Source organism: Misgurnus anguillicaudatus, chromosome 2, assembly GCF_027580225.2.
Source record: "Misgurnus anguillicaudatus chromosome 2, ASM2758022v2, whole genome shotgun sequence".
Lineage (NCBI taxonomy): Eukaryota > Metazoa > Chordata > Actinopteri > Cypriniformes > Cobitidae > Misgurnus > Misgurnus anguillicaudatus.
In genome coordinates, this window is record NC_073338.2 from 16,818,248 (window position 1) to 16,844,175 (window position 25,928).

Genomic DNA, 25,928 nt, shown 5'->3' on the forward strand with positions numbered 1-25,928 from the left:
CAAATTGAATTTGTCTTTAAAATGTCATTAAGTGTTAATACTCTGTTAAATAGTTTTATAACACCATCATGAATATTCTTCAGTTCATAATGTTTATTTGACCGAGTATTAATAATATTTGACATAGTATTAACACTTAATGACATTTAAATCACAGTTTAATGTAATGTTAACCCAGGTAATTTCTTAATTTGATAATTATTGTTTATGATTTATAACAAGTTATGTTGTATTGGTTTATGTGTCAAGTTGTCATAACAAAGATATCTCAAAAAATGTCATCTTTGCATTAAAAATTACATAATTGAGTAAATGACACTTAATGGCAGTTGTCACCCAGTCAGCAGTGCTTGGTGGGGCAAATGTAGGCCCCATATGGGCTTGCAATATGGGCCCCAAGCTGGTTTTGCACCCGGGTTCCATGCTGGCCCCATCTGACTTAGCCCACATGAACCTTCTGTAGAAACTAAAGCCAATGTGGACTAAACCAAAGTCAAGTATGGGTGTGGTTGGGTTGAAGAAGTGATGAAGTTAATTAGATAATGAAGAGATGAACGAAGTGATGATTGACCATTAATGATAAACACCTGCTGTTAATAAACAGAATCACTACCCGTGTGTCTCAATTCGTTCCCTAGCTCCCGAGGTCGTGAATCAGTATATCGTGTACACAGGTTCGGGCACTGGTAAGGACCCTAGCTCACTTCACATTGGGACGATGTTCACTTATTTTTCTGTCACGTGGCTGCTTAAGCGCGTTGTAATCACTCACAGCTGTTACTCATCAACAACCGGCAAAACCAACATCTCTCTGACTTAATTTTAAAAACAGTACATTGTGAAAAATGCTGTCATTATTCTCTTGCATATCTGTGCATAAAATTGGAGGCATATAATTACATTTTAAATGTAATAAATATATTTACAATTTTAAATAAATATTATTATTTTAAATATTGAGTAGATTGTGGTCCCTTACTGTGTAGCAATGTGTTTATATTTACAACTAAAACAAACATTTGTCTTTATAAAAGTTCTGTAACATTTCATAAAGTTTATTGAGTTGGATCACGTGATGTCCAGTTGGCGAGCTTCAGAAACGGTCACGTGATTTCCGGTTAGGGAACATAGGGACCATCGATGCTCACTGGTTTTTGCGTTGCATTGTGGGAATTTTTAGGGAACGAACGTTCCAGTGCACTGAACGGATTTTGCGATTGAGACAGCCCTTAAAATGGCCGACTCCCTGATCAGTGCCCTGACTACTGAACAAGGGAGCTGATTGAGACACACGGTAAGAAAGATAAACAAGAAGAGAATAAAGACAAAATGCCAGCAGAACCACAACAACTACAAAAAATAAATAAACATTTCTTGGTGGAGCCAATGTAGACAGCAAAATCCCCCGTGTTAAATTAACATTAACACTGCTTAATGTTTATATAGATCCACACTACACAGAGTGTTAAAAAAGTAACACTTGAAGCATTTTACATCTTACATCTTACTTGTAGAGTTATTTATTAACTTAGGTTTAGATGTTTCATTTAAAGTCACCATTATTGTGATCAGTGGCTGTTTTAGTTGGACTCTTGACTCTTTGTTTAGTATTTCTGCCTGCTATAACTTTGTGTGTTATATTTGTTATGGTAAAGAAGAAACCATGTTGCAATTCTGTTATGGTGGTTGATACGTAATGTTGAACATCTAGAAAATATATTTATTCATTTAGTGTTTGCTCATTTAGCAGATGTATTGGTCTCTCTCAGTATTGTGATGTTACAGTATGATATCTGGCACTCTCAAAGTGGTTTGTCTTTCTGAAGATTTTGAAACAATGTGTACTTAGATTAACCATGCTGTAACTTAAACACACGTACATCAAGTCTCACAGTATGAATCTCAACAATGGTGACAAAGAAAAATGCTAAAATGTTCATGATTTTTTTTCATGCCGCAGTGCATTCTGGGAGTTCTGGATAAGATTTGTTGATACCCAGAATGCATTACAGCATGAAGCTTTTCATTTTATGGTCACCATTATTGAGATCCATACTCAGATTCTTTAAATTGGGTGTCTAAATTGGACAACAGTTAATTTTGAACTATACAGTATTTGAACTTTCTTTAAAATGATAAACTGATATGAGAGTGCCAGATGTCATACTTCAGTATGACATCACTGACAGAAAAACTATTTTTGGTAAGCAAATTAAAATAGCATATCAGTTTTTTTACATGACAATCAAAACTATACCACCTCATAGCTCTAATGCAGGGTTTACACCAAACGCGTTTTGGGCGTCAAAATCGCGTCCACCGCGCCTAGTTTGCAGCTTGAACACTTTGAATGCATTCGCGCGTGTAGAGCGGAGTAGACGCGCCGAAAAAGCAAGCATTTGACGCGCGTCCGAGGCAAACTCCGCTTCTTGTGGGAGGGGCAACTGCTGTGCGAGTGTCTGTTTGCAAGATGACTGATGTTGATTGTGCATTTATCAAGAGAGTTACCAGTTTGTATTGGGTAACCTTACTATAGGGGGAAAATAAACGGCGCGGGTCGATAAACGTAACCTAACTCAAAAGTAAAGTGTGTATTACAACTTACCAGGTTGCCCAAAGTCCTTACTGACACTCTTCAAATCGAGGTCCTTTTTATTCCTGTATCCTATAGAAATAAAAACTTGTGTCATATAGCTCCGAGTGACTGCTTGAATGAGTGACTCGGGGCGGGGCTGCCACCACAGCAGCATACAGGCTCCTGATTGGTTAAAGCGGCGCGAAATTCCGCCAAAGTTAAAATTTTCGAACTCGGGCATCAGCCGCAAATTCGCGTGATCCGCAAAATGCACAAAAAGCACCATTCGCGCGTACTGCGCACAACGCTCAATTCGCGCATTTTGCGCGAGCTTCACGCGCGAATGAGGCGGAAACGCGTCTTCCGCTCCGCGCCGAACGCCTATTCCGCGCCGCGGGACCTCCTGACGCGCGTCAACGTGTCTCCACATTGACTTAACATTGAAATCACTCGCGCTTAACGCCTCTACCCAGCCAACATTGCTTTGTGGGGCCAATGTAGGCCCCATATGGGCTTGCAATATGGGCCCCAAGTTGGTTTGTCCGCGGGTTCCATGCTGGCCCCATCTGACTTAGCCCACATGAACCTTCTGTAGAAACTAAAGTCAATGTGGACTAAACCAAAGTCAAGTATGGGTGTGGTTGGGCTGAAGAAGTGACGAAGTCAACTAGACAATAAAGAGATGAATGAAGCGACGACCGACCATCAATGATAAACACCCGCTGCCAATAAACAGAACCACCAAAGAAAGATGAACAAGAAGAGAATAAAGAGAAAAGACCAGCAGAACCACAACAACTACAAACATTCTATAAAAATTATTGGTGGAGCCAATGTAGACAGCAAAATCCCCAGAGTTAAATTAATGCTGCTCAGTGTTTATTAAGGTCCACACAAATGAAATAGTGTGGAGTTAATCTGTGACTATATCTTTTCTTTCACCATCTCTGTTTGATTTTTCTGTTTTTGATCTCTTTGATTTATTCAAAGTCACCATTATGGTGATCAATGTTTGTTTTGGTTGGACTCTTGACTCTTGGGTTTCAGCTTGTTTGTTTTTTTCTGGCTGCTATAACTTTGTGTGTTATATTTGTTATGGTTAAGAAGAGACCATGTTGCAATTCTGTTGTGGTGGTTGATACGTAATGTTGAACATTATCATCTAGAAAATGTTTTTTTTATTAATTTAGTGTTTGCTCATTTAGCAGATGTATCGTTTTCTCTCAGTAATGTGACACTATAGTATGATATCTGGCACTATCGAAGCGGTTTGTCTTTCTGAAGATTTTGAAACAATGTGTACTTAAAAATTAACCATGCTGTAATTTTTTACACACAAACATCAAGTCTCAGAGTATGAATCTCAACAATGGTGACAAAGAAAAATGCCAAAGTGTTCATGATTTTTTCATGCCGCAGTGCATTCTGGGAGTTCTGGATAAGATTTGTAATTTGTTGATACCCAGAATGCATTGCAGCATAAAGCTTTTCATTTTATGGTCACCATTATTGAGATCCATACTCTGATTCTTTATGTTTGGGTGTCTAAATTATACAACAGTTAATTTTGAACTGTACATTGTTTCAACTTTCTTTAAAATGACAAACTGATATGAGAGTGCCAGATGTCATACTTCAGTATCACATTATTGACATAAAAATATATTTGGTAAACAACCAAACACTCAGTTTTTTACATGACAGTATTAGACCCTATATCCTAACCACCGCCATAGAATCACACTTGACATTTTCATCTGTTTCGTTGCCATAACAAACATGTTTTAAACACAAAAGTTATAGCAACCAGAAAATAATAATTAAGTTAAAAAACAGAGTCAAGAGCCCCACTAAAACAAACACTGATCACAATAAGGGTGACTTTAAATGAAACAGCCAACATCTAAACCTAAGTTAATAAATAACTCTACAAGTAAGATGTAAAATGCTTCAAGGTTACTTTTTTAACACTCTGTAGTGTGGATCTAAATAAACACTGAGCAGCATTCATTGAACACTTGGGATTTTGCTGTCTACATTGGCTCCACCAAGAAATGTTTATTTATTTTATTTTTTTGTAGTTGTTGTGGTTCTGCTGGTATTTTATCTTTATTCTCTTCTTGTTCATCTTTCTTTAGTGATTCTGTTTATTAACAGCAGGTGTTTATCATTAATGATCAATCATCACTTCATTCATCTCTTCATTATCTAATTAACTTCATCACTTCTTCAACCCAACCACACCCATACTTGACTTTGGTTTAGTCCACATTGGCTTCAGTTTCTACAGAAGGTTCATGTGGGCTAAGTCAGATGGGGCCAGCATGGAACCCGCGGACAAACCAACTTGGTGCCCATATTGCAAGCCAATATGGGGCCTACATTGGCCGCACCAAGCAATGTTGGCTGGGTAGCGCGGTTGGTGTAAATGCACCATAAGAATATGAACCCTGAACGAGCAACTCGAATCAAACTCATGTACAATTCGACGTACAAATGTTATTAAAGGTAGAAAAGTGATTTAGTTAAGAGCAGTGAGAGATTTTCTCTCAGTACTGTTTGATTAACACGAGTGACAGATAGGAGCAAAATTAGGTAACTTCCCCTTTAAGACCGAAGTCTGACTCCGGATCTAATATACTGTTTCACATGTGTTTTCTCTTTTAGCTGTTTACTTTCTCTTAAGCCCTGAATTATCGTGTTTATGAGGACACTTGCAAAAACTGGGAATTTTTACGCATGTGTGTATTAAAGGCTAATACAGCGACAAAAATACTCACAAGCTTAATGAGAAGCGGATACGCGGCTTCCACGCTCCTCTCAAACAGAAACAGGTATATAGCGCATATAGCACTGTTGTTTGTGTTTCAATGGCTTAAAATCACTTAATTTAAAACTGCGGTGTACAAATGTTCAAGGGGACATATTATGAAAATCTGACTTTTTCCATGTTTAAGTGCTATAATTGTGTCCCCAGTGCTTCTATCAACCTAGAAAATGTTAAAAAGATCAACCCAATAACTTAGTTTTGGTAAACCATTTTCTGCAAGCATGTGAAAAAATAGGTCATTGTAATTTGGGCCTTATTGTGATGTCAGAATAAGGTAATACCGCCCACTTTATCTGCACTATCCAACCACAGCACAACCATTTAGTATGGAGAGAAAGAGAGAGATAAAATAATTCACAGCACAATTGAGTTTCAATTGCAACAAACCACCATCATTGTGATCAGTGGTTGCACTTCATCCGTTCATTTGCATTTTAAATGACACACCCAAAACGGCACACTTTTGCTCAGACCTATTTTAGACTTAGTTTACATCTTAAAAAAAATCTCATAATATGTCCCCTTTAAGCTTTTATGACCACGCACACAGCAACGTGACGTGGGCACGTAACCTCGAATGAGAAAATACTATGAGTTAAGTGTGTGCGCTCAATCTGCAGACTGCTTAAAGGGGTCATATGATGAAAATGTTAGCATTGCCACTTTGTAGGTTTGAGCAAAAATGTGTCGTTTTGGGTGTGTTTTTTAAAATGCAAATGAGCGGATGAAGTGCAAACACTGATCACAATGATGGTGGTTTGTTGTAATTGAAACTCTATTGTGCTGTCAAGTCCTCCTTTTCTCTCTCTTTCTCTCTGCACTAAACGGCAGTGCAGTGGTTGGAGAGTTCAGATTAAGGAGGCGGTATTATTCTAATAAGATATCCTTATGACATCATAATGAAAGCCAAATTTCAATGACCTGTTTTTGCTCACACCAATGCTAACATTTTCATCATATGACCCCTTTAAACTTCGGCAGCAAATGAGGTGACTATAAATTGTAAAACATAACCCGCCAAACTGACATCATTACCACAATAGCTAGACATGATTTTCATAATTTCATTTACTGCTGCCCTGTCGCAGACCCCCCTCACCCCTCATTTTCAAAAACTCATCGGATCTAGACGAATCACAAGAATGACCTATTTTGGATCAAAAACGGCGAATTTCGCCGAAAGGTGACAAGTTTGCACCCCTGAGATGAATACTGTTGGGTGTATGCCTCCAAAAGCTGCAATCTTTCACGTTTGCATCTCTGTTTGAAAAATAAAATGATAACTTGCAGAGTTATTTTCTAATTGGATAAGTTTAACTTCTAAACAGCTGTCAGAACAAAATACAAGTGCTCAACTATTCCAGTATCCACACGCGTGATTTAGTAGACAAATATTCTTTCTTACGTGATGTCAAACAAATCAAATAGACATTTATCACAAAATGTATCACATTAAATGTGTTTGTTATGAGTTCATCTGAAGTCACCATTATTGTGATTAGTGTTTCCTTTAGTTAGGCATTTGTCCCTTGATCTTCACTGATCTAACTTTCCTCTTTTAGCAATAGCAACAATGTTTCAGTAAGACCACTTGTTCATTGCTTCATGTAGAGGGAAGCCCTTCCAGACCTTCTCAGATTGATTATTTTTATTATATTCTCCTCTATAAATCATTGAAACATTTGATCACAAATTAATTATGAAGAAACAGGCATTTAAAAATCTCTATGCAAATGACATTGTATTGAATAAGACTGCCATTATGCTTTAGTGTGTTTTTTTTGTTTGTTTTTTGCTTAAGAGAGACTTCATGATTTCTGATACAAATCTCAACAATGGTGACAGTTAATGGTAAGAAAGTTGCAAAATTTTTAGGTGTGTTCGACATCGGCTGTGGCTGGATGCAACCGATCGGCGAGATTAGCCGCGTGCAGGTGGGGAGGAGCTGAAAACGGAGACGTGAAGTCGGACGCGCTGTGGTTCCCGTAGTTTGCTGCATTTACGTCAGGCATGGCTGATCACGTGCTGTTTGCTTGCTTAATTGCATTAAACATGATTTGTAAGATGTAAACTACATAAAAAGTGAATTATACTGTTTTGAATGTCCGTGTATGAGCACGAGTGGAACTGAAGAGGCTTACAGCATCTGTTTTTACAAGAATAAAGTTCAAAATAAGCATAAATTATTTAAATACCAATGTAGTTGGGTCTACGTTTTTTATCCATTTTATTTTGATGAAGATGAAACAATATAACATCGCGACTACATGAAAATAGCTTTAACTGTTATAAAAATACAGATTTGTGAGCATTTGTGGAACTGAGGGCGTGAAAATAAGCACGAAACACACGTGATTGTTGTCATGTGGTGAATCCGACCAATGGTGAAACAGCTGTGTCGTCATTACAGCCCGTGCAGCTCCTCTTCGCAAGCTGCGCTGGCTGACTCCGGCGGCTGATCTCGAATCGCTCTCGCGGTACTTAAAAACCACATGACACAGTCACGTGCCTGCAGCGCCAGCTTAAGTCGGACAAAAGTACTAACCGGAAAGCACTGCTTCAAGTCAGCCACCGATCGGTCTGCCCAGCGCCGCATGAAGTCGAACACACCTTTTGTCATGTTGCAATGCATGATGGGATTTATGAATGAGTTTTCTACAATCCTGGTACCCAGCATGCATTGCGGCATGACGTTTTGTTGTTGATTGTAACCATGATTGTGTTTTATAGGCTGATTGTTGATGTCTCAGTGTGTCTGACTTACACCACAGATTAGATTTGGGTAAAAAATATTGAACTCTTCAGGTTATGTGGACTTTTACAGCACTGTTGGATTTCATGGGAGCCTCACAGGGTTGGCAGAACATAAATTAAACACTTATATTCAGTGATTACTTTTTTATGATATCATTGAATCCTAATACTTATACTTTCATACTAATTAACATAGTAACAGTTATAGACTTCATTTCTCTCATGTTCCTCTGCTTTAACAGATGTGTTTTATAAACACACTGCCACAATGAGCAGAAGAAAACTAACAATAAACTTCAAGACCCAAGTACCCAACTAAAGGAAACACTAATCGGCACAATGGTGATTTACTTTATTAACCAGATTTACAGCAGTTCTTTAGAAGTTAAACCTATCATCCATGTAACTCTGCAAGCAAGTTGTAATTTTAGTTTTCAAACAGAGATGATGATAGTGTTCATTTAACTATGGTGATTTTATCTATTGCATTTAATAATTTGGCTTTCTTCCTCATTTTAGTATTACTTTCTCAAGAAAAAGTCAACAAAATAAAAATTTTAAGACATGAACAATTTCAAAATTGAGTTGATTTGACACGGAATGACCAGCAGGTGTCCACTATTAATGACTTAATCCCTTCATTATCTTATTAACTTTAACACTGATTTAGTGTTTTTTTAACACCAATCTTGGTGTGGATTATATAAACAGTTTGTACAGCATAAAATGCATTGCGCTTATGGTAATGTCCCCGTAAACCATGTATGCCTGACTGTGTGTGTGTGTGTGTGTGTGTGTGTGTGTGTGTGTGTGTGTGTGTGTGTGTGTGTGTGTGTGTGTGTGTGTGTGTGTGTGTGTGTGTGTGTGTGTGTGTGTGTGTGTGTGCATTAATTGTTGTTATACTATTGTAAGAAAAAATTATGAGGACGTAAAAAACTTTGATGAAGTTTATTGTGGTACCAGTGACAAAGCAATCACATGTAATAATACACCTAACTTTATCACTATGAATATAAACAAATACGATAGCTTTAAGTACTCACTATCAAGCTAGCATATCAATACTGGTAAAGTTAAAAATATATTTTGTTTGATTCGGTAAAAACGAGCTAGTTATATTTATAAGGCAAAATTAAAAACAGGTTGCATTGATACAAGTTTTTTCATTACCATCAGTTACACTGTGATGAAGGTGAATTTCGTGGAAGATTCATAACATAAACGGTGTTGTGCATGTAAGAGTTTCTGTGATGAAAGCATTGTTGACTCTGATGAGGACTACACTCCAAGGAAAATACTGCTACCGCATCGTCGACTCGAGGAAAAGCCACGCGATATTTACTCTCATTTGATTTCTTCGTTTATTCCTTTTTTGCCTCGTTTGTCTTCGCTGACTGGATATGCAGGTACTGTGAGTTCTGAATGCACTTTCTCTGCCATACTTTTGCTCTTCCTAGAGTGCCCCGTGCACTCTCAAATCAATCAGGTGTGCGCATGTGTGGGCAGATCCCATAGCAACAGGATTGGTAGCAGGCGCGGAGCTATTGACAGCTGGCCCGCCCAATCAGAAATGTAAAAAATACTACCCTGTATAGTTAGACATGTATACTACTTTATGTGGTGTAATTTATCTATTGCATGTTATGTTAAAAACAGTAAAATTATAAGTAAGCCTGATAACTATTTAAAAACTATTAAAGCAGTTGAATGTTGCGTTATAATGAAATATTCCCGAGCAGCTTTCAGCCATCACTTTGATAACTTTTTTTGCAAGCAAGTAGAAAACGTATTTTGAATAACAACACGTTATAAATATGTGCTGCGCGCTTTCCTCTCAATAACATAAACACACAACAAATATGACAGCGGGGTAAAAAATAGAAAGAAAACATCTGATAGTGATGTTGTTTGATATAGCGATATAGCAGCACTATAAGTCACGCCACGTTTATTGCTACACTTTATACAATATAGCCTATTGCTTTTAACCTGTTAGCCCTCATTCCATTTTCCGAACCCCCCCACAAAAACTGTCATAGCCAAACTAAAATAGATACAGTTTATAAAGTCTTTGCACTAAAAGCATAAGTTTGGTCTCATTTGAAAGCAGACACTTGGAAGTTTATTAAGAGGTGAACATTAGTTACTTTCATAATGAAAAAAGTTGTTATAGAGAGATTAAATTATTCTTTTTTATAAACTCCACCAAACATGTATGAAATATTGTTATGAAAATATAAATGAAATTGGCCTTGGAGCAATCTAGAAATGCTCTGCAGATAAAGCCACAGGTCTGACCATGTTCTGTTTGAAATCTGAAGATGATACCTCTAAAACTCTGTATTTTATGAAATGTTTTTTAGACCCATGTCATGTAAATTTATTTAGAGAAAACAGCAAAAATGCTAAGCTAATGTTTGTTTATTTATATCTCGCAACATCCTTTCAGTTTATTGTCCTATTGCTCCGTGTTTTAAACAGACTCATTAAATAAGCATCCGGATGAGTCATTAACAACTTTTAATCCGGGATATGGCTGTCTAAATGTTTATTTTATTATTATAAACAATATAATAATTGCTCATAATTTCTATTTAGTGTTTTATTTCCTCCTTTTGTCTCAATTCACTTTCTTTTTATTAAAGTCCTTTCTTACAAAAAGAAACTTACCTTAAAGAAGCTTTACCAGTCAAAATTATTCCTAGAAACACATATCTCATATCTCCAGACAGCAGATGTTTATAGAACAGCTAGTACGTTAGCTTAGCATACCATCAAAACACTACAAATAAAAGCATTTATAATAAAACTCACATTATAACATCAACAGTCGAGTGCTTAAACAATCATGCGTGATCTGATTTGGCTTTGGATCATAAAATAAGACCGAAAATAAACAATTTTATGTTATTTATGCTGTTAGCTTAGCATAGCATTATAATATACAGTACTGTTATGAAAATAACAGACATAGCGTTAAAAATACAGACAAACCATATATAATCTTAATCGTGTTTATTGTCTCCATGGTTTTAAAACATCAAAACATCTTTATTTGCATGTTATTATAAAAACAGCGATCGCTCGTTGCAGGTCACTGTTCAAGTTCACGTCTGTCTGACTGACAGCTGAGCTGAGCTCTGACGTCTTATTCTTTCTATGAAAGTTTATGAAAGAGTTTCAGACTTTAGCGCCCTCCGGCTTCACGTATGAATGAAACAAACTGAGTGTGAATGCTTACAGGACTCCAGCTTGCTCATATCGCCATGTTTTGAATAAAAATGGGTGAAATATTACCCCCACTGCAGAAATTTGAAGTAAACATATAAAATTGAAGTAATATTTCTCCAAATATGCATACTTTGAATTAAAAGCCCCGATAGATGTTGTTTTATCGAGTGCTTTCATGACGATCACGGAGGAGTATTTTTATCAATGAGTGCGGCTGAGGGTTATATTTCAAATTAAAGGTATGTACCGTTTTTCATTTTCATAACGCCTGACAAAAATGAAGAAATTACTGTTACTAGGATTCTCAGATTAAAATAAAGGTCAAAAACTAAATCTTAAATCAAAACACTTTTTAATGATGTATAGTTGTTTAATGTAAGTACATTTAAACTAACAGTAATTTAAATTATGTAAATAAATAGCTCTTCAGTACATCCACGTCCTCGCGCAGGTTATCAAGTTTTAAGCAACAAATAGCCTATCATAACAACCTATAAGCATACTGTGTAATTGAGACATTAATTTAAGAAATGCATTAAAGCAGAAAGACGTAGGCTGCGGAAATATAGTGGGTTGACTTCAATCCACACCACAGACGTTCTTGGTTTGCTTCTTATTTATTAAATCGAGGCAATTGTTTGATCAAACATTGATTAATATTAAGATACAATTTATACAAAACGAAATTCACTTTAAAGAAAGTCTTTCTACAAAACAAACCTCGCAAAATCGCTTGCCCGACGTCCATTACGGGCTATGGCGAATTCCTGTCGGGCTAAAATAAAATGATGCGCCTTGGCCGTCGGGCGGAGGAAAAAATATGCATTCTCTCAGATTTAGTTAGGTAATTATGTTGTATGTAATTCGCCGTCATCTTGTTAGCCATTACTATCCTCACTAACAAGTGAAACTGTCAGGAAATGAAGTGAAAGCATTAAATCCATTATTCCTTTCGTTCACGTCTGATATGCGCGCTCCTCGGCTCCGCTCTTCACGAGTAGGCTTGCTCTTGTGCTCATCAAAAAGTATATTAAATGTTTATTTATTTGTCATTTCGTTTAACCCCAGAGTCTAACATTATTCTAGCAATTCCCTTTTTCTTTCTTTATTTAGTAAGTTAAAGGGGACATATTATGAGATTTTTTTTAAGATGAAAACTAAGTCTAAAATAGGTCTGAGCCAAAGTGTGCCGTTTTGGGTGTGTCATTTAAAATGCAAATGAGCGGATGAAGTGCAACCACTGATCACAATGATGGTGATTTGTTGCAATTGAAACTCAATTGTGCTGTGAAATATTTTATCTCTCTCTTTCTCTCCCTACTAAATGGTTGTGCTGTGGTTGGATAGTGCAGATAAAGGGGGCGGTATTACCTTATTCTGACATCACAATAAGGGCCAAATTACAATGAGCTATTTTTCACATGCTTGCAGAAAATGGTTTACCAAAACTAAGTTATTGGGTTGATCTTTTTAACATTTTCTAGGTTGATAGAAGCACTGGGGACACAATTATAGCACTTAAACATGGAAAAAGTCTGATTTTCATAATATGTCCCCTTTAACTTAAATATGTGAGAACGAAAATATATTTTTAGTGATTTGCATGAAGAGAATATGATGTTAGAAGCTTCATTTTAAGCATTTAGTAGCCGTATTTATTTAAAGGGGACATATTATGAGATTTTTTTTAAGATGTAAACTAAGTCTAAAATAGGTCTGAGCAAAAGTGTGCCGTTTTGGGTGTGTCATTTAAAATGCAAATGAGCGGATGAAGTGCAACCACTGATCACAATGATGGTGGTTTGTTGCAATTGAAACTCAATTGTGCTGTGAAATATTTTATCTCTCTCTTTCTCTCCATACTAAATGGTTGTGCTGTGGTTGGATAGTGCAGATAAAGGGGGCGGTATTACCTTATTCTGACATTACAATAAGGGCCAAATTACAATGACCTATTTTTCACATTCTTGCAGAAAATGGTTTACCAAAACGAAGTTATTGGGTTGATCTTTTTAACATTTTCTAGGTTGATAGAAGCACTGGGGACACAATTATAGCACTTAAACATGGAAAAAGTCAGATTTTCATAATATGTCCCCTTTAAACACTTTAATAGGTTATTTAAAAAAGTATAATTTTTTTTGGGTTCATTTATATTTCCTGTCACTGTGTGCAGGTTCTTTTTTGTAGGCTATGAGAGCCCAATATTTTTTTTACCAAAAAGGCTTAATAAATGTCACGTTGCATTACAATTTAAAATATCAATAAAGTCAAAAATGTGACGTGCAGTTCGGGTGTGTGTGTATGCTGCTTAAATTAGTGTTCTGAAGTTTTGACGAATTTTATAGACTTGTTATAGTTTCTTATTCAAAAGTGACACCCATAGATTCAGGCCCACCCGGACTTAATCCATGCCCACCCATATGTCACGTTCTGCATCCGCCACTGATTGGTAGCCATGGTCGCGAGAGAGAGTGACAGTCGCGCAAGCCAATCATTTGTTTCGTCCCAAATGGAAATAATTAGCTGTGTTTAAAAGCACGTAGGAGTTTTCCTTACTCAAACATGTTCTGAGGGCAGAAAGAATGTGATTGGTTCACAAAAACGACCAATCAAAATGCTCGTTACTGGTTTAAGCCCTCGGCGGAGCCTCCAAGGCAGCTTCTGCAGTGAAGCAGTTCGAGCTCACCATTGGTCAGATGAGTAGCGCAGATATCGTAAGATAGGAATAAGACCGTTTTGAATTCAGCTCAAAACGTTTCGAGCATTTAAGTGACACGTTTTCTTGTGTCCGTGGCACGACTTTCTTTTTCGTGCCAGTTTCACGTATTGGTTATTCAATTGTTTTTCCTATTTTCTTACCATTGTCGATTGGGGTTAGAACAACTTTCTGTTACATAAAATGACATCCTCACTCTAACCCAACTCTAACCCCAACTCCAAGCAAGAACAACTTAAATTTCTGACAAATAAGCGTAAAAACAATGCCATTCTAACCCAAACCCAACTTTATCCTCGCGCGAAAACAGTATAAAAATGTGGGAAAACCACAAATCTAACCCCAATCCCATTCGACAATGGTTTGAAAAAAGGAAAAAAATTGAACAACCAATGCATGAAACTGGCACGAAAAAGAAAGTCGTGCCACAGACACGTGAAAACGCGTCACTTAAATGCTCAAAACGTTTCGAGCTGAATTCAAAAACAGTCTCATTCCTATCTTACCATATCTGCGCTACTCATCTGACCAACGGTGAGCTCGAACTGCTTCACTGCAGAAGCTGCCTTGGAGGCTCCGCCGAGAGCTTGAACCAGTGGCGACCATTTTGATTGGTTCACAAAAACGACCGGTCACATTCTTTCTGCCATCAGAGCGTGTTTGAGTAATGAAAACTCCTATCTACTGTTTGCACGAGTCGTGAAACCCAGATAAAGCCAGAAAATGTCACAATACACCATCTTAGTGTCAAATCATGTGACTTCAGAAAAAGTCTGTATACGTCACTCTTCTACCACAATAGTTCAAGCAAATGTGTTTATTACAAGATTTCTGCAATAGTTGGATGTAAAATACTTTAATGAAGCTTCAAGTGCCATACTAAAGAGATCACTCATTACCATAATGGTGACCAGTGGTTCTCAAAATTATTCCCGGAGGCCCACTGCTCTGCACCCTCTTCTATGTCTCCCTTATTTAACACCTGATTTAAATCATCAGCTTATTTGAAGAGATCTCCATGAACTGAACTGAGTCTGTCAGATAAAAGAGACATACAAAACGTGCAGAACATTGGGCCTCCAGGAACAGAGTTGAAAACCACTGTTTTAGTGGTTCCCAAATCCAGGTCCTCGGGACCCCCACAGAATGTTTTATGGCGCATTAACACGGGGCGGCAGCGTTAACTCTTCCCCTTAACGGTTAATGGGTGACGTCATGCGTTGCCGAACTTAATAGTGGATCCCTCGGCGCTGCGTCAGTGCAGTTGCTCGTGGCAGAAGTTGAACATTTCTCAACTTTTCAAGCAGCAACGCGTGCGTCAACTAATCAGATCGCCTTATGCAAATTACCTAGACAGAGCCAGGCAATTACGTTTATGGAAGAACGGAGCTTGTGTCGCGGCCAGTGTGATTGGCTGTTGGCCACGCTTCAGACACGCCTTCCGTTATGCGTTAACGCTAACGCCCCGTGTGAATGCGCCGTTAGATGTCTCCTTATATGAAAAACACCTGATTCACTCATCAGGCTCCTTCCAGACTACCCTGCAATCTTACAGAGTGTTAAAAAGTAACACTGAAGCAGAATTAAAATCTTCTTTCTCACCATCTCTGTTACTATTCGCACGGGATTAGTATTATCTGGGGACCTAGTGTAAATAAAAAATTACATCCCTACGTCTGAGTTTCGTGTGGCCGGTTCGCACGGGATAAGCAAAGCTTATGAGATGACAGATTTAGCGTCCTCTGCCTCTAGATCCAGTTTTAAAGATTTAAATTACTTTAACTGATCAACACAAATACAAGGTGCCAAAATATAACTGATTGCTTATCAGCATTAAAACCGCTTTTAATAAAAACTTTTAATAAAAAAAGGTTTTTTCTTTGTGTATCAACAACATCCGCTCCGTGGACGAGGGAGCTGCAGCCAATGTAATGCCGATGGCTTTATTATTAAATGACTGAACACTTGACACTTGCCTCGGCATTTAGATATGCACAGAGGTGGAAAGAGTAATAAAATATTCTACTTAAGTAAAAGTAAAGTTACTGGTCTAAAAATCTACTCAAGTAAAAGTAAAAAGTAAGTCATTTTAACTTTACTCAGAGTAAAAGCTATTTTTTTACAGCGGGGAAAGGTGGGGGATTCTATAGCATTGACGACATAAAATATTTTGATTGTTTTGACAGTCACTTACTGTAGTTTACAGTTTGAATCCTTTAGTAGATCAGAGAGCAGCTTCACTCCTGAATCTCCTGGTTTATTATAGTTCAGATTCAATTCTCTCAGATGTGATGGGTTTGATCTCAGAGCTGAAGCCAAAGCAGCACAACCTTCATCTCCAATATCACAGCAACAAAGCCTACAGACAGAAGGAGAAAAACTCGCGCTTAAAAAGGGCTATGGCATGAAAATCTGACTTTTTCCATGTTTAAATGCTGTAATTGGGTTCCCAGTGCTTCTATCAACCTAGAAAATGTGAAAAAGATCAACCCAGTAACTTAGTTTTGGGAAACCATTCTCTACAAGGACATACAAAAATAGGTCGTTGAAATTTGTCCCTATTTATGTTGTCATAAGGAGCTCTTATTAGAATAATACCGCCCCCTTAATCTGCACTATCCAATCACAGCACTGCCATTTAGTGCAGAGAAAAAGAGAGAGAAAAAATAATTGACAGCACAGTTGAGTTTCAATTGACAAACCACCATCATTGCATCAGTGTTTGCACTTCATCCGCTCATTTGCTTTTTAAATGACACACACAAAACGGCACATTTTTGCACACACCAACAAAGTGTCAATTTTAACATGTTATAATAAATTACCTATATGGAATTTTGAGCTAAAACTTCACATATGTGCTCTAAGGACAACAACTATTTATTTGACATCTTAAAGTCTTGTGCCACGGCCCATTTAAACATGGAAAAAGTCTGATTTTCACGCTATGACCCATTTAATGAAATACTATCACAATTGCTAATAGAGTGAAGTCAATTCAGTGAAGTTCAAGGGACAAAAGCCTAACAAAAGGGAACACTAATCACCATAGTGGTGACTTCAAAAGAATCTAAAACAAACACAAACTGTAGATTTAATGTGATAAATGTTGTGGTAAATATCCATTTGACTTACACATCACGTCAGAAAGAAGATTTGTCTACTAAATCACATGTGTCGATGCTGGAATAGTTTAACACTTGTATCTTGTTCTGACAACAGTTGCTCAGAAGTTAAAAATCATCCATGTTTAGAAAATATCTCTGCTAGCACGTTGTAATTTTATGTTTTAAACAGAGATGATGATAGAGAGGCAAAAGTGAAAGATTGTAGCAGGAGTTATTGCACCCATAATGCAATGTGTTATTAAAGGGGCCATGGCATAAAAATGTTAGCATTGCCACTTTGTAGGTGTGAGCAAAAATAGGTCATTGAAATTTGGCTTTAATTATGATGTCATAAGGATATCTTATTAGAATAATACCGCCCCCTTAATCTGCACTATCCAACCACTGCACTGCCCTTTAATGCAGAGAGAAAGAAAGAGAAAAGAAGGACTTGACAGCACAATTGAGTTTGAATTAAAACAAACCACCATCATTGTGATCAGTGTTTGCACTTCATCCGCTCATTTGCATTTTAAAAAACACACCCAAAACGACACATTTTTGCTCAAACCTACAAAGTGGCAATGCCAACATTTTCATGCTATGACCCCTTTAAAAAAAAAAACAGGTAAAACGCCTGTAAAACATAAATACGGGAAATTCCTTTATATTTTATATAGAACTTTGTCTGTTTTTTATAGATTTTTTTTAGAGTGTATGATAAGCAACATGATATGAAGATGATTCTGATCAACTTTGATAAAGATCTTTAATGAATTTACATGATACAAACACACATTTAACTTTACTGGTTTAAGGATTTTCTTACTGTAATATCTCCAGTTTACAGTTTGTATTCTTCAGTCCATCAGAGAGCAGCTTCACTCCTGAATCCTGCAGGTTATTGACATTCAGGTTGAGTTCTCTCAGACTTGAGGAGTTTGAGCTGAGCACTGAAGCCAATGCTGAACAACTTTTCTCTGTGAGATTACAGCGACTTAGACTGAAAGAGAAATAGCAAGATGTAATTGAAACAACTTGAAAAGTGCAAATGAAACTATACACCAAGATGAAAAACACTGCAGGTGAGTCCAACAGTATCTCCCTTTAACACTGATATATAACTGACAGAATCTGTTTGTCTTCTGTCACCACCATAATTATGGGCTACATACATTTTACACCACACAAACTTACAAAGCAAAATCCCCAGTGTTAGATTTCCACTGCTGTCTATATGAGATCACACTACTGAGTGTAAAAGTGACACTGAAGCAGTGTTTATGTCAATTAAATAATGGAGTGATTAATGAAGTAATGAATGAGCATTAATGACATCTACTGTTGAAAAACAGAATTATTGAAGGACAGAAAACAACAACAACAGTGCAGGGGCTTCTTGAGCTCCCGGTTTTATGAGGTTTTATTAGTATCTTCTCTGCTTCGCTGGCCACAGTAAGGAATATTGCAGGGAACATTGCATGTGTGCAAGCGTGTTTCTGAGGTATAATAAAAAAGTATGACGAAATTAATAGCAAGTATGACGTCCCTGCTGAAAGAAACAGCATACCAGCAAGACCAGCATATGTTGTGTTTTGGTGCTAGTTTGCAGAGGCGGACAATCCATGTGCCATGAGTAAAAGTCCTCTCCAGTATTTTGTTCCAATCACCTGTATTTGCTAATTAGCACAGTTTTTCAGCAGGAGGTGAGCTCTTGGCTCGTTGTTGTTTTAAGCCCTCAACGAAGCCTTCAAGGCAGCGCTGCTTGGAAGGCACTCCACGTGCCCTGAGCGTTTCAGCCAATCACAGCACTGGTGCTAGATATCGAGCCTTCCGCCAGCTTCTGGCAGTTCGAGCTCACCATTGGTCAGGTGAGTAGCGCAGATATAGTAAGATAGGAATGTGACTGATTTTGAATTCAGCTCGAAGTTTTTCGAGCGTTTAAGTGACGTGTTTCACGTCTTCATGTGTCCGTGGCACGATTTTCTTTTTGTGCCAGTCTTATGTATTTTCATTTTTCAAACCATTGTCGCAAAGGATTGTGGTTAGATTTGTGGTTTTCCTCAAATTTTTTTGGCTGTTTTCACGTGATAAAGTTGGGTTTAGCATAAATGCATTGGTTTATATGTCAGAATTTTAAACCGTTTTCGGTTGTGGTTTAGAGTTGGGTTAGGGTGAGGATGTAATATTCTGTAACAGAAAGTTGTCCTAACCCCAATCCCAAGCGACAAAAAAAAGGAAAATCAGTTGGGTAACCAATACATGTAACTGGCACGAAAAAGAAAGTCGCGCCACAGACACGTGGCAACACGTCACTTAAACCCTCAAAACATTTAGAGCTAAATTCAAGTTCAGTCACATTCCTATCTTACCATATCTGTGCTACTCACCTGACCAACGGTGAGCTCAAACTGCCAGAAGCTGGCAGAAGGCTCGATATCTTGCACCAGTGCTGTGATTGGCTAAAATGCTCGGGGCACGTAGAGTCCTTGAAGGCTTCGTTGAGGGCTTAAAACACCAACGAGCCAGGAGGTCGCCTCCTGCTGAAAAACTGTGCTAATTAGCAAATACAGGTGATTGGAACAAAATACTGGAGAGGACTTTTACTCATGGCACATGGATTGTCCGCCTCTGCTAGTTTGCTAGTGAACACCAGCACCAAACCAGCATCAGCACCAGCTATACCAGCACTAGTACCAGCATCCCATGCTGTTTATACCAGCAAGACCAGCATATGTTGTGTTTTGGTGCAGGTATGCTGGTGACCACCAGCTAAACCAGCATCAAACCAGCATAGACCAGCATAATTCCCGTGCTGTTTTTTTTCAGCAGGGGTAAAACTATCACAGAACCTAAAGTCTGAGCTGGGAAGGATGGGACTTATGAGGACAATGCCTTGGCAGTGGAATACTGTATATGCCGGCTCAGAGGTAAGAGGAAGCGGTGTGTTCAGAGGCAGAAGAGAGGCTAGCAAGCAGGCCTGCTGGCTAAGCTAAAGACTAACAACAATAGACTGGTGATTCCGTCCCTTTTTCTAGCTTCTAGCTAATGTTTGGGCGTTGGACAACAAAATGGATTTATTAAGGCTGCGGATTAATATGTACAAGGAGATGAGGAACTGTTGCGTGTTTCTAGTGACGGAACTCTGGCTTAATGACAACGTACCAGATTCGGCGCTCCAGATTAGCGGCATGCTACTCCACCAGGCAGACAGGAGTCGGTGGTCAGGAAAGACTCGAGGAGGTGGACTTTGCGTGTATATCAACGAAGGTTGGTGCACTAAATGTTCCATTATTAGCACTTACTGCTCTGGAAATGTTGAATATATGAACATCAAATGCCGGCCATATTATCTACCGTGAGAGTTTACACCGGTGTTTATTGTTGTTTACATTCCCCCGAGCGCAGAAGCTAGTGAAGCATTTGAGGAAATAAATGGAAACATAGTCTCTCTTCAAAAAAGCCCCCTGACGCGTTTTATGTTATTTCTGGAGATTTTAACCATGTCAATTTGATGGACATTACACCAGGATTGTAGTCGAGTCCAAGCCGAGTCCGACTTGTGTCTGCGTCAATCACGCTGTGTTAATTGAATTAATTTATTTCATTTAACCTGCAGTGTGTTAAAGCAACACTTTGTAGCTTCCATGTAAATATGACTTACAGCTCCCCCATGTGGTTGGAAAGCGCAACAGTGCCTTGTGTCAGACACTCTTCTGCAGGCAGGGGGAGGGGCGGGACTGTGTTTCCTACCCTCCACCGCCACTTTCAGAGTGTGCTTGTAGCAGCTAGTACAATACAATTTGTCCAGTTAAAAGTTGTTCTATCACTGAAATAATTTTAGAGACATTATTTAAAGGTAAAAAAACTACATAGTGTTGCTTTAAAGTACAAGTTCGGTATTTTACACTTAAAGCCCTGTTTTGAGATTGTTTATCATGAAATAGAACGTTTTTGACTGAAATTTCGACATATGGGGCTGCCCCAAGAATTTTCGGTTGTTTTTATGTTTCACCTCCCACCTCCACAACGGGTGCACAGGTGCACTGGAACAATCCTTCCTTAAATGCATTAAACTTTTGTTTACCAAGACGTGAAAGGCGTTAACCAATCAGGACCTTGCTGTACTAGTGACGTGATTACAGGAAGCGAGCGGAGTGGCGGAGTCTCCGCGGAGTCGCAGAAGCCCCTCCCATGAGGTGGATTTCCGTGTGAATTTCTCTAATGACTAGAATTGCATGCGTGGATGAAGCGAGTGAACTGAAATGTTCAAGCGTCCAACTACGCGTGAATAGCGCGTTTTTTCCGCCCATACCGTGGCTGGTGTAAATGCAACATTAGAGTCAATTGGACACTTAAGTGATCATTTAAAGGCGGAGTCCATGATGTTTGAAAGCCAATGTTGATATTTGAAATCACCTAAACAAACACGCCCCTACCCCAATAGAATCTGGACCTTCTGTTGATAGACCCGCCCCACACATACGCAACCCGGCATTTGATTTGATTTGATTGGCTATAAGTGTGTTTTGGTAGTCGGCCCGTCTCCTTTTCCAACGCGTTTTTCAAACATCGTGGACTCCGCCTTTAAGTGATTATTTTTTGATTATTGAAAACACCTGATAATGAGCTGAATCACTGAAGGAAAGAGAAACACAAGAACTAACTGACTTCCAGCCACTGCCCAACTGAAAAGACATTAAATCTCTCTTATTACCAAACAGGCTGTTCTTATTTCTGTCATCTGTCTACATTTGTCTGAGATGTTGATGTTTTATTGAAAATGTTTGGTCATTGTGATCAGTGCTTCCTTAAGTTGGATAGTTTTACTTTTTGTTCTAAGTTGTTTTCTTTGTAAAATAAAAATCCTTTGTTTATTTTGTCTGTTATTAAAAGGCTTTATTTGTTTGTAGTTTGTTCAGTAACATTATCAATAACATAATTTTAAAAGTTTGATGTGTTTAGTTTCATAACGACAAATATATCAACACCAAGTTTAGAAGATGTCAGGCTTTGTTGACTTGGAAGTGAGAGGAACGTGTCCTATTTCAGATTGACTTAAAAGATCCACGATGTAGGCTTCGGCTAATGCAGCCACACAGTCACTCATCTGCGCAAGAACATGATCTTGTGAGTGAGTACCAGACAGAGCCGCCCGCTCCTGCACGGGTCCTGTGAGTGAACCACTCGCGTCACTCTGAGTGACTCAGTCAACAAGAGGAGCCGTGTACGTCCGTCGGTGGCAGATTTTTCAGCAGCATTGCTGCAGCATTGTGCCAGTCAAATATTGCAACAGATCAGCCTACATGATAGTCAGTGGGTTAATAACACGAGCAAGGCTCGTTTCTCCTAGTCCAGGATTCAAGCTCTGAGTTGAGTCACTCTCTGTGTGAATCCCAGAGTCGCCGACCAACGCAGCGTCGCGCGCACGCATCCCTTTGTACTCGGAGCTGCGATCTGGAATAGCAGCTTGTGGCTCACTAAGTCCCCCCAGTCGACATTTGGTGATGTAAATTAACTGCAAGTTATAGAACTTATGGCAGCCTATGTAGAGTTATTTGTTGTAATTCTGTTTTAAAGATTTGAAGAGCTTTGTGTTTGATACAATTTCTCATTTTTAACGCAAAATCTGGGAGAACTCAACTGACTCGGGTTAATGGTCACTAAGGACCCATGATTCCCAAGTCATTTTAGGGATCAGGTTAAATGATCCGAGATTCGAGTGACTCGCTCATCACTAATAGGAACAAGATTAACAAGACAATCACTTCTTGTGACTTCCTTCAACAAAACAAACTCAAGTCATTACGCCAATTCTACATCATTGCACGTGTGCATATGCTCCACACTCCCATCCTGTCCCAGATAGCAAAATTGCTGTGGCCCAGATCTGGTTCACATCTGACACCTTCATCTGGCCCACCTTTGGCATGGAATGATGGCACTTGAGCGGTCCACCCCTTTTTTTCCAGATCTTTACCACAAGCAAACCATAGAAACGCCACATGTCAGCCAAACATAAAGCAAATAATGCAGATCTGGCCCAAATCTGGGTAATGCTAATTTAAATTTTGGCCCAGATTCAGCCCAGACCCAACACCATTATCTGGCCCACACCTGGCATGGATTGATGGCACTTGTGTGGTCCACTCCTGTTTGACACATCTCGCCCACGAGCAAGCCAGAGTGATGCCACAATCAGAGTATGAATCTCAACCATGGTGACAATTAAATGAAAAACTTCATGCTGCAATGCATGCTGGATATTAACAAATTACAAAGCTCATCCAGGACTCCCAGCATGCACTGCAACATGGCGAAATAATGAACTTTTTACATTTTCTTTGTCACCATGGTTGAGATTCATAGTGTGATTCTTGATGTTTGTATGTCCCAAATTTACAGCAATTATTTTTTGCCAAAATTTCTAAACCTCCTTAATGAAAAAGTGCTGTGAAAGTGCTGGAACTCGTATACAACATTGACAGAAAATAAACTTTTGAAGAGTAAATCCTTTAATTCGATGATGATTTTTACCATTATATACCAACCACCACAGAATTGCACTATTAACTTTACATTACCATAACAAATGTGTTTTATACACACAAAGTAAGGCAACCAAGAAAAATTGGTAAAGAAGTCAAGGGTCCAACTAAAACAAACACTAATCACAATAATGGTGACTTAAAATTTAACAAAGCATCAACATCTAAACCTAATAAGTGAATTGTGTTTTCTACAGCAATATTTTTACTGAACATTCAGAAGTAATGTTTTATAACAGTTTTAAAATAATAAAATGCAATGTTTCTCTATTATTAACATAATAAGCAAGTTGTTGTAAACATTGTGTGAACATTAAAACATGACATCGTCATAATGTTTGAAAATGGTAGAGTGTAACATTCCTCTAACGTTCAGACAACACAGAAATGTTCTTAGAACGTCAAGAAAACTGGACACTTTTTATGTAGGCAGAAAGTTTTTGGGAACGTTGGGAACTTTCAGGGAACGTTCTTAGAACTTTTCTCTGTTAGCTGGGTATATGGATCAATTCAGACTCACACACACATGAGCCCGTGCTTACTGTGCCATATCTTTGCCAAAACTGGCCCTGATGCATCTTTATACAGCTGGGCCACATTTACAGCATCATATATGGGCCACTTCAGACTCACACCCACATGAGCTGGTGCTTTCTGTGCCACATGTTTGCCAAAACCGGCCCGGATATGTTTTAAAAGAACTGGGCCACATTTGCTGCAACATATGTGGGCCACTTTAGACACAAACCCACATGAGCCGGTGCTTACCATGCCATATCTTTGCCAAAACTGGCCCAGACACGTTTGTAAAGAGCTGGGCCACATTTGCTGCAACATGTGAGGGCCACATTTGGTTTATTCCAAGATTAGGCCGTGTCTGTTGTGCAGCATTTTTGCCAAAGGTGGCCCACATTTGTTGTTTGATATTTGGGCCATGTTCACTGTTTGTCGGACGGGCCACTTTTGGTTCATATTCAGATGACATGTTGCCATGGGCACCGCATCTTTGCCTTAAAAGGCCCACATGTGATTTGATATATTTGGCCCATTTTTGCTATTTTACATGTGAGCCACTTTAGGTTCACATCCCTTTTATTCGGGGCATAAGAAGACCAGCAGTGCCGCATCTTTGCCTGAAGTGGCCCACATGTGCTTGCTATCTGGGGTAGGTGCACTGCAAAATCCCTGGTGTTAAATTAACACCGGCTCGGTGTTTATATGGGTACCACCAGCAGGGTGTTAAAAGTAATTTATTGTATTAATTTATTGTAAAGGTTTTTAAAGCAAAGTTTATGAAGTTTTTGATAACAGAGATTGTAGATTTAAGTAAATTGTTTAAACAGTCAAAAAATTCAGTATTCATGGAAAGTAAAATGTTGATTGCATATATATTCTCTACTGGTTTTAACTTACAGAGCTTTTCAAATTTTATTGTTAAAAATACTTGCCGGAAATTAATATTGTGCCTCGCGTGCAGATATCATGAATCACCCCATTAATCACAACAAGGGTGGCATAATTTGTGTTGCAGTGCATGATGGGATTCATGAGTTTTATACTATGGTGGATCCCGGCGTGCTTTGCAGCATTGTGTTTGTCGCCATGATTCCGATTAGTGGGGTGATTCATGATATCTGCACGTGAGGCAAAAAAGTATTTCCAACAAGTATTTAACAATAAAATTTGAAAAGCTTGATCCGAGGAAAGTTATGTTACTGAAGTCCAATAGAGAATAATATACATATGATCGGCATCTGATTTTCTATTGACACTGAATTTTTTGACTGTGTGGACAGCTTGCTTGGGTCTACAATCTCTGTTGTGAAGGCAATATGAACTTTGCTTTGGCAACCTTTGCAACAAATAATGTGTTCAGTAAACACTGTTGCAAAGACCTCAAAAGGAAAATAAGAGTCAACCCACCCAACTAAAGGAACCACTGATCACCATAATGGTGACCAAACAAAGGTCAGTCTGGTTTGTGGTGGGAGAGATGTCTTTTCGGTTGATTTTGTGTAGGGCAGTGACTGGAAGTTGTGGTTGTGGTTCTGCTCATTATCACCAGGTGTCTTCAATAATCAAATAATCACTCAAATGATTGCTTAATTATCTAATTAACTCTAACACTGCTTCGGTGTTACTTTTAACACCCTGCTGGTGGTAC

At 38.5% G+C, this 25,928-nt stretch overlaps 2 protein-coding genes across 2 annotated transcripts in view; both read right to left on the reverse strand.

Moving 5' to 3' along the window:
- LOC129441882 (uncharacterized) overlaps window positions 1-25,928 on the reverse strand; it is a 429,034-nt gene that overhangs the window by 255,386 nt on the left and 147,720 nt on the right. The gene's annotated exons all lie outside the window — the stretch shown is intronic.
- LOC141368976 (NLR family CARD domain-containing protein 3-like) overlaps window positions 16,300-25,928 on the reverse strand; it is a 44,937-nt gene continuing 35,308 nt past the window's right edge. The window contains exons 7-8 of the mRNA XM_073873845.1: window positions 18,046-18,219; window positions 16,300-16,468 (exon numbers count right to left, since the gene is read on the reverse strand). Of these exons, the coding sequence (XP_073729946.1) occupies window positions 16,300-16,468; window positions 18,046-18,219 (343 nt within the window). The remainder of the gene's footprint in view (window positions 16,469-18,045; window positions 18,220-25,928) is intronic.